The 9,898-nt window shown below is 39.3% G+C and overlaps 1 protein-coding gene across 1 annotated transcript; it reads left to right on the top strand.

The window, feature by feature from the left end:
* Positions 1 to 6,692: 6,692 nt before the first annotated feature.
* LOC126691531 (uncharacterized) lies at positions 6,693 to 9,025 on the top strand. Its single transcript, XM_050386562.1, has 5 exons — positions 6,693 to 6,976; positions 7,340 to 7,485; positions 7,570 to 7,740; positions 7,815 to 8,272; positions 8,351 to 9,025. The coding sequence occupies exons 1-5, from the start codon at positions 6,693 to 6,695 to the stop codon at positions 8,864 to 8,866; spliced, it is 1,575 nt and encodes a 524-aa protein (XP_050242519.1). The 3' UTR covers positions 8,867 to 9,025.
* Positions 9,026 to 9,898: the final 873 nt, after the last annotated feature.

Below are 9,898 nucleotides of genomic sequence, written 5' to 3'. Positions count from 1 at the left end.
AAAAATGTGGAATCCAAACAGAGGAAGTCCCTTAAATAGTAGTAATAAATACAATTTATTTATTTTTGGAACTTAGATATAAAATTTGAGTCCATGTGTGACTTTATAGGTCTTTTGCAACTTAATGTGTCGAAGCCAAGCTGATAGATGGAGGACCATGGATGGTCATAATATTACTGTTGGAACATTTTAATATTAAATAATTAAAATGAGTAAATGTTATAACATAAATGTAAAGATGTGGGAGTGAATATGGAAGATGAAGAGTTGTGAAAATGTTTAATCCCACATTGAAAAGGAGAGAGACTATTTTATTCTTTTTAATTGTGGTGATTAATGGGCTAACATGAATTGTCTCAGATATTGGGTTAGATACGTGCGCAAGGGGGAGGTGAAGAGTGGAGGTATCAAAAATGGAAATGGATTAGCCCCTTGGATCCTCCTACTTGACAGCCCATTCAGAATAATTACCATATCCATTGGTGAGTAAATGGCCCGAATTAATACTCCATTTTTATTATGGACAATGAAGAGCCATTAACCCACTTAATGGACTATCCGTTTGGGCCTATTCATTCTTCAGAAACTCCTTATCTCACCATTAATTGTGTAACTCCAGCCCATCAGATTAATATCCAACAATTAATCTTGTAACACCCACTACATCAGAATAATTGGACCTAATTAATCAGAATAAATTGGGTAGTAATTTCGTAAGGCCCATTGAGCCTATAAATAGACTCATTCAGACCCAATCCATGTTACTGTAACTTACAATACACACTAAAAAAAATAGAGAGATTATTGGCAAGGGTGTTTTTTCTGGTGGAGCTTTGGGCTTGAACACTTTGTGCAGAGGTTGTTCTAGCCATACGACACTTGTTGGGCTGTTGTATCCTGGGGGAGACAAGTCAGAGAAAGTCTGCACCGGTTACAAGAGTTAGCCAACCAAAGGCTTGAATCTCCTTAAAGAGAGCGAGTGCCGCGCCTCAGTCCAAATAGTGTTGTGTATTTCCTTTCTTTATATTAATAATATTCAGAAGTACTATTCAGTTTCTCTTTGTGTATTATTTCCATTATTATTGTGTTTGCACCAACAATTTTAAGGAGATTTCAGTCACATGGAGCCTACACAAGAGAAACCAAATGAGCCTGTTGGAGATCTTAACAAGCCCTTTCGCTTTAAGGGAGCCCATTTCAAGAGGTGGAAAGGAAAGGTCCTCTTCTACTTGAGTCTTCTCAAAGTCTCCTACATCCTCACTGACAAGAATCCGTCAAAAGTTCCTACCGATGAGATGAGTGAGGAAGAATATATTCTCCATCAAGAAAAAATAGATAAGTATACAAAAGATGAATATAATTGTCGCTCTTATCTATTGAATTGTCTTGCCGATCATTTCTATGATTATTATGATACAACTTACAATTCTGCTAAGAAAATTTGGAAAGCTTTACAAAGCAAGTATGATACCGAGGAGGCAGGTGCAAAGAAGTATGCTGCTAGTAGATTTTTCCGTTACCAAATGGTGGATGGAAAATTGGTGGTGGATCAAGCACAAGACTTCCAAATGATTGTGGCAGAATTGAGATCCGAAGGCATAAAGATTGGAGACAATTTGGTGGTAGCTGGCATAATTGATAAACTACCACAATCTTGGAGGGAGTTCCAAAAGACTTTGCGGCACAAACAAAAGGAGACATCCTTGGAGACTTTGATCACACGCATCCGTGTGGAGGAGGAGGCTAGAGGACAAGATGCACTCATGACACAAGAGAGCAATGGTAATTCCACCACAAAGGTAAACCTTATTTCATCCAATAATAATATGCCCAAAAATCATTTTCCTAGAAATGTTCAATTGAAGCCTAAAAAAAAATCCTTTAAAAATAATAATAGACCTCAAGGAAGGGGAAACCCAAATAAAAATTACAATAAGAACCAAGGACCCCCTTCACAAGATCAATTTAATAGATCCTGTTTTGTCTGTGGCAAGAGTGGGCATATTGCTCGATTTTGCAAATTTCGGAAACGTGAATCTGTCCCACAGGCTAACGTAACCGAAGAGCCTTTAGAGGCTATGATTACAGACATCAATATGGTGCAATATGTTGAAGGGTGGTGGGCAGATTCCGGTGCTAATAGGCACGTCTGCTATGACAAGAATTGGTTCAAATTGTACACTCCTTTTGAAGAAGAAAAAACTGTTATGCTTGGTGACTCTAGTAAAACCAAGGTTCTTGGGAGTGGTGAGGTTGAATTGAAATTCACTTCTGGACGTGTGCTAACATTGAAAGATGTACTTTACACTCCGTCCATGAGGAAGAATTTGATGTCAAGTTTTTTGCTTAACAAGGCTGGCTTCAAGCAAACTATGGAATCTGATAATTATGTAATCACAAAAAAGGGATTATTTGTGGGCAAGGGTTATGCTTGTGATGGAATGTTTAAATTGAATATTGAGAATAATAAAGCATCTACCAGTTCAATTTATATGCTTTCTTCTATTAATTTTTGGCATGCTCGTTTGTGTCATATAAATAGTAGATATGTGGGAATCATGAGTAGTTTAGGATTAATTCCAAGACTGTCAAAAGATTTTGAAAAATGTGAAACTTGTAGTCAAGCTAAGATTACAAAAAGGCCTCATAAAAATGTTGTAAGAAATACCGAATTGCTTGAGTTAATTCATTCCGATTTATGTGAATTTGAGGGAATTTTAACTCGTGGAGGAAATAGATATATTATCACTTTTATTGATGATTTCTCAAAATATACAACTATTTATTTGTTGAAAAATAAAAGTGATGCTTTTGAAAAATTTCAAGATTTTTTAAAAGAAGTTGAAAATCAATTCGGTAGAAAAATAAAAAGAATAAGAAGTGATAGAGGCCGTGAGTATGAATCAAGTGCATTCAACTCATTTGCTCAGTCTTTGGGAATTATCCATGAAACTACTGCACCATATTCACCTGCTTCTAATGGTGTGGCTGAAAGAAAAAATAGAACTTTAATTGAGTTAACAAATGCCATGTTAATTGAATCTGGTGCACCTTTACATTTTTGGGGTGAAGCTATTTTAACTGCATGTCATGTTTTGAATAGGGTGCCACATAAAAAGTCACACACCACACCTTTTGAGATGTGGAAAGGACATAAGCCAAATTTGGGATATTTGAGAGTATGGGGTTGTCTTGCTTATGTAAGGCTTACTAACCCTAAAATGCCTAAATTAGGTATAAGAGCTACTACCTGTGCTTTTCTTGGTTATGCAATTAATAGTGCAGCCTATAGATTTTTTGATCTTGAAAACAAAATAATTTTTGAATCTGGTGATGCAATTTTTCATGAAGAAAAATTTCCTTTTAAATTGAAAAATAGTGGGGGTGAAGAAAATATTTTGTCACAACCTAGTTCTTCTACTTCACATTTACAAAATCAAGAAAATTTTGAAATGGAACCTAGAAGGAGTAAAAGAGCTAGAGTTGAAAAGGATTTTGGTCCTGATTATTATGTTTTTAACATTGAGGAAAATCCCCAAAATTTAAAAGAGGCTTTAACATCACCTGATGCTATATTTTGGAAAGAGGCTGTAAATGATGAGATGGAATCTCTAATTTCTAATAGAACTTGGAAATTAGTAGATCTTCCACCGGGTTGTAAGACCATAGGTTGTAAATGGGTCCTTAGAAAAAAGTTGAAACCGGATGGATCAATAGATAAGTTTAAAGCTAGACTTGTTGCAAAAGGCTTTAAACAAAAAGCTGATCTTGATTTCTTTGATACATTTTCTCCGGTAACAAGAATTACATCTATTAGATTGTTAATTGCCATTGCTGCAATTTTTGATTTGAAAATTCATCAAATGGATGTAAAAACTGCTTTTTTAAATGGGGACCTAGAGGAAGAGATTTATATGGACCAACCCGAAGGCTTTGTAGAGCCTGGCCAAGAAAGCAAGGTATGTAAGCTAACTAAATCCCTATATGGCTTAAAACAAGCACCTAAGCAGTGGCATGAAAAGTTTGATTCCTGCATGATTGAGAATGGTTATAAATCAAATGAATGTGATAAATGTATTTATTCTAAATCATGGAATAATTTACATGTTATTATTAGCCTCTATGTGGATGATATGTTGATTTTTGGCTCAAATATGCATGTTATAAATAAAACAAAAAATATGCTTAAAAGCCATTTTGATATGAAAGATCTTGGTGAGGCTAATTTTATTTTGGGCATGAAAATTACAAAAACATGTGATGGAATATATCTTGATCAATCACATTACGTTGAGAAAATATTGAGAAAATATAATTTTCCTGGTCACAAAAGTGTAGCTACTCCTTTTGATTCTAGTGTTCATTTATTTCCTGTGAATAATGATGATGTGATTTTTAATCAAAAGGATTATGCTAGTATCATTGGTAGTTTGCGTTATGCTACTGATTGTACTAGACCTGACATTGCATATGCAGTAGGAGTGCTTAGCAGATTTACTAGCAAACCTAGTAAAGATCATTGGCTAGCTATTGAGCGAGTTATGAGATATTTAATTGGTACCAAAAACTATGGCTTATTTAATAAAAAGTACCCTGCTGTGATTGAAGCTTTTAGTGATGCCGATTGAAATACTTTGTCAGGTGATTCTCTCTCTACCACTGGTTATATTTTTACTTTAGGTAGTGGTGCTATTTGTTGGAAATCTAAAAAGCAAACGATAATTGCTAATTCAACAATGGAAGCTGAATTAATAGCATTAGCTTCAGCTAGTGAAGAGGCAAATTGGCTTAGAGATTTGTTATATGAAATTCCACTTTGGGAAAAGCCAATTTCACCTATATTAATTCATTGTGATAGCACTGCCACAATTGGTAGAGTTAAAAACCGTTACTACAACGGTAAATCCAGACCTATAAGAAGAAAGCACAGTACCGTGCGATCTTATTTGAGTAGTGGCATCATAACTGTGGATTATATTAAATCTAATGATAATCTTGCAGATCCATTTACCAAGGCCTTGGCAAAAGATAGAGTCTGGAATACATCGAGAGGGATGGGACTAAAGTCCATAGAATCATGAGCCATGTATGAGGATACCCAACCCAAGGACCAGAGATCCTGAGAATTGGGTTCAATGGGAAAAACGAATCATATGATGGTCGTAAGAAATGCACTATTTATTTATTTTTAAATTATTTATTCTGTAAATAATTTTTTACTTGTTCATCCCTATGATGTAAGTGCATTTATCCTGTAATGTGGAGAGGTTGAGTAAAAAACTCTTAATGAAATTTGTAGCTCGTATGAGTGGGGTGTCAGAATTACAGGAGCACCCTTGACAAATTTCACCTATGTGAGTGTGGGGGTGGGGCCGCTCCCTATGAGATTTGGACTTAATCTCAAATACACTCATGAAACTGGGATCAGCACATGGCCGTAAAGTGCTAGCTATAAAAGCTCATGTCAACACCTGGGTTGTTATGTGTAAGCAGTGATGCTCAATTTCCCTAAAGAAGTCCTAGTTCAAGTCGGAGACCACTACGACTCTGGAGTTGAGATCGCTGTTTTACTAAGTGAAGGTTCAATGCAGAGCACACCTTCATGATGCATAGTGACCCATCTTTGCCTAGTAATCTCTCTTTAACTAAAATTTAATATTAAAACTGATGATTCCTCGATTATCAGTGGGTTGATAAGACTTGAACGTTGATCGTCGGGCTATCTCCTGTAATACCAAAGACACAGAATCAGAGGGGACCGGTGGTGACCGGCCAAAAATCCTCCGATGATCAAGTTAGTTACTTGGAACTCTCTGTAACGAAGAAGTATTCTCTTAAAAGTAAGAAAATGTCTGAATACCTTTTTCCTTCATCGAAGAAGCCTTATATAGTGTGTGGAACGGTTATCTATTTGGTAACCGTTCCCGGTGTCGAGGAGTCCGGAGGATTGGGAGTAACCGCTGTGGGAGTTACTTAGGTCGGACGGGCCGATGAACTCGTCCATCCATAGTGAGGATGGACGAGACCTTCATGAGGAGCTCGTCCGCATTTAGTCCATCCATAGCAAGGATGGACGAGACCTCCAAGATGATCTCGTCCACTTTTAGTCCATCCATAGCAAGGATGGACGAGACCTCCAAGATGATCTCGTCCACTTTTAGTGGAAGACGGACAAGATCATCTTGGAAGGCTTGTCGTTCATAAATGTCAAATAGATCTTGGAGGTATTAAGCTCGTCCATACACGGACGAGGGTCGCTGATACATTTGCTGTTGCTTCTGTCGTTGGACGATACACATGGACGAATTATGGGCTTAGGACTATTTGGGACACCATCAGTTGCCCCCTCGTCCATGTGAGTCGTCCAAAAGGTTGAACGTTCTTGGACACATTTGGTTAATAATTACTGTGCCACGTGTCCTTTTCTTATTAGAGACTGATTTCGTCGATTTATTTTTCCAAGGTAGATGCCACGTGTTGCTTCTGTATTGGTTGGGTCGTTTCGATTACCCAGGTCAGCATCCTATAAATAGTGGAATGCCTCCCTTGACCCTCCTTATTCCAGAAATTTTCTTCCTTGACATCCATCGTCTATAGCCTCGTCTAGGAGTTCTCTGCGTCTAGAGTCTTCTTCCGTCTAGAGCCAGGTACTCTTCTTTTTCTCGTCTTTAGGTTTAAGTTTCTTGTTAGGGATGTCTGTCGCTTCCTCGTCTACAGATAGCCTTAATAAGGTTATAGACGAGTATTGTGATGATACTAGTGATAGGTCTAGCTCTAGCAGTGCTAGTGATGAAAGTGGAGGAAGCACGGACGAGAACTACTCTTCTGGGGCCCCTGGGCTCCCTATTGAAGTCGTCCAAGAACAGCTTAGGAGAGCTTCTGGCTCTCAAGCTGGTTCTCCGTCCAATCCTACGGACGAGGTAGAGACCGTCTTCAGTTGCGCTGTAGGCGTCCATTCTAAGACGGACGAACAGAGGTTAGGTAACCTTAGGTCCTGGTATCAAATCCCAGACGAGTTTAACCCTAGGCTACCTGTCCATGGAGAGTGGTGTTGTGAGCCTCGTTTTGGAATAGGCGTCTATGAATCTTACTTCCTAGGTGGCCTTAGGTTTCCTTTAAATGCCTTTGCTAGGGAGTTACTAGTCAAATTAGGTCTAGGTGTTTGTCAATTCAATCCCAACGCATGGAGATTAATTATCTCCATGCAAATTTTGTGGAGGGAAGTTTTTGGTAGGGACCGTCCTCTTACAGTGGACGAGTTCCTTTATTGTTATAAACCTTCTGCCATAAGTCAGTCTGAAGGTTTTTACCAATTTACTGCTAGAGGGAATGATTGTAGGTTGATCAAGTCCCTAGCTTCGTCTGATAGGAAGTGGAAGACGGAGTTTATTTTTATTTCAGGCTTCTGGGCAGGGAACCCTGTGGACGTTGGCAGGGATCCCTTTCCTCCTTACACTGGGGACCTGGGGAACCTTCGTCCAGAAGGTACGTCCCTTCCCCTCGTCTACTCTTATTCTTCTATTTAGTACATTTACAATTTCTAACCTTTGTTTGTTCATTGTTTTGTAGCTGCCAAACGTCCATCCTTGAGCAAATTTCACCGTGACCGCGTCCACAGGGCCTGTCTACACGCAGACAGGAGCTTCCATTCCCTTGTCACGCTTAGGCGTCTGGCCAAGTGGGGTTTAGGTCCCGAGCCTTCAGACGAAGCTATAGCCCACGAAGTCACTGTGCGAAAAAGTAAGTTTTTAACTTAAACTTTCCTTCTTTTTCTTTTTTATGTATACATTCCTCATTTGTTCATCTCGTCCTAGGAATGTCAACAATGAAAGAGAACCGAGGAAAAGAGATCGCAGGAGAGGGGAAACGTCCTGAGGGTCAAGCCCAGGATCGTCCAACGGCTGGGGACAAAAGAAAGTTCTTGCCTAAGAACATTGACCTGGAAGGGCTCCCCAGTCGAAGAGATAAAAGGGTTAAACAAAGCTCGTCCAAGGTGGTCAAGTCCAAACCACCCTCGTCTCAGCCTGCCGTCCAAATAGTTGACGTGGACTCGTCCACTCCAGTTGAGTCCACCCCATCCAAGACTCCTCCCAGAACTCCTGTGGCCAGACCTACCACGCCTGGCTCGTCCCAACCTTCGATGAATATTATTGCAAATGAAGACCTGGCTTGGGAACGGTTCCAGATGGCCGTCAAGGACGAGGATATAAACATGTGCTATAACATGGGCTTGAAGGAATTTGAGCATTCAGGCGTCCATGACCTTTTCAAGGTATGCCAGTACCCCTCGTCCTTGTTTAGTTGTTAAATTTTCCTCATTTAATCATTCTATGTTGTTCTCTGTTCACAGGCCATGTCGAAGTTTATAGCAGCGTCTAGACAGGCAACGGAGCTGGACAAGACGAGAGTCTTGTTGGAGACGAGGATTCAGGAGGTGAACGCTGACTGTAAGAAATGGGCTGGGTTTGCTGAAAAAGCTAAGGACGAGGTCAAAGAGCATAACAAGCTGATTGAGGAGCTAAGGACGGATGCATTGGAGAAGGAGACGCGCATTGATCACTTACAACAGGTGAACAATGAGTTGAATGCTCGTCTTTCCAAGGCAAGAGAGGACGCTGTGGCTGAGTTCAAGTCGTCCAAAGAGTATACAGACACTTTGGATCGCAATTATGCAGCTGGTTTTGAAGATTTCAGAATGGACGCTGTTGAAAACTTTCCTGAAGTTGATTTCAGCACAATCAAGCTTAACCTTGCTGCTGCCACAAGCTCTCTCCTCCAGACTGGCTCCGATGATGTCAACGTGGAAGACGACGCCAGCACTCAGCCTCCTCAGGACGAGCCTACAGTGAATGCTCCCCCTTCTTAGGACGAGATTTTAAACTTTGTAGCTTTGCTTTTCTTTTTTTGTAACTTTTGTGTTTGGTCCTTTGTTTTTGGACCTTCTTTATGTAACAAGAATACATTATACTCGTCCATGGTTTTAGGACGGGTTTTTTAAGTATACTATTTCTGCTTTTCAAACTAATCAAGGGTTTTTGGACGTTAGGATGTCCACCCTTTGAATGAAGTTTTATTTTATTTGCATGGATAAATAATTTCATTTTCTTTGAATGGACGAGTGATTTCATTTTCTTTGCATGGACGGATGCTGCTAAGCTATTTTACTCTTAGCTCGTCCATAATACATATTTTTCATGTAGTCTAACTCGTCTTAGCAGGTAGTATTTTTAATTAGTTTGATTCGTCTTAAGACTTGCAAACTAATTTTACATACCGTCTACTTATTTTGCCAACTTTTTGTCTCGTCCAGAATTTGGATTGTTTCAGTTGGCTTTACCTCGTCCATGAGTTGGACGAGTATGGATGTGGTTTCTTTTACTCAAGAAAATTTAGACGTTACATCTCTGCGTCCAGAGATTTTGTTCGTCTTGGATCTTTCAACCCTCTTGAGGATTGGATTGGACGACAATATCATGGAGAATTCACACAACATTTTGTACATAACATAAATATTGTTTACAGACAAGGCATATGCACACTGATGCCTTTTTATTTAATAAATACATACTTCATGACTTCGTCCATAACCACAACACAACTATAAAAAGTAAATCATAGTTTCAAACTTCACACACAAACAATACCAAACATAGTAGTATCAAGCAGCATCACTCATAATAGTACGCTAGTAGACAGATAAGACCCAAGTCTCGTCCATAGGTTCACTCTTACTGGTAATACCTCCTCAGGTGCTCCACATTCCAAGGATGCTCCAATTTTCTCCCATCCAGGGCCTCCAGGTAGTAAGATCCTTGCCTTTTACAGTTGATTATTCTATAGGGTCCTTCCCAGTTTGGGCCCAACTTCCCATGTGCTGGGTTCTTGGTTGACAAAGAGA

Source organism: Quercus robur, chromosome 7 (genome assembly GCF_932294415.1).
Source record: "Quercus robur chromosome 7, dhQueRobu3.1, whole genome shotgun sequence".
Lineage (NCBI taxonomy): Eukaryota > Viridiplantae > Streptophyta > Magnoliopsida > Fagales > Fagaceae > Quercus > Quercus robur.
The sequence above is the reverse complement of the archived record's forward strand: the minus strand, read 5'-3'. Positions and strand labels throughout refer to the sequence as shown.

What these genes read in the sequence shown, in the direction of transcription:
- LOC126691531 (XM_050386562.1), top strand. Translation starts at nt 6,693, where the DNA reads ATGTCTGTCGCTTCCTCGTCTACAGATAGCCTTAATAAGGTTATAGAC. An exon ending in TCTAAGACGGACGAACAGAG is followed by an intron (nt 6,977 to 7,339) that starts GTTAGGTAACCT and finishes GAATGATTGTAG; the next exon opens with GTTGATCAAGTCCCTAGCTT. An exon ending in GGGGAACCTTCGTCCAGAAG is followed by an intron (nt 7,486 to 7,569) that starts GTACGTCCCTTC and finishes ATTGTTTTGTAG; the next exon opens with CTGCCAAACGTCCATCCTTG.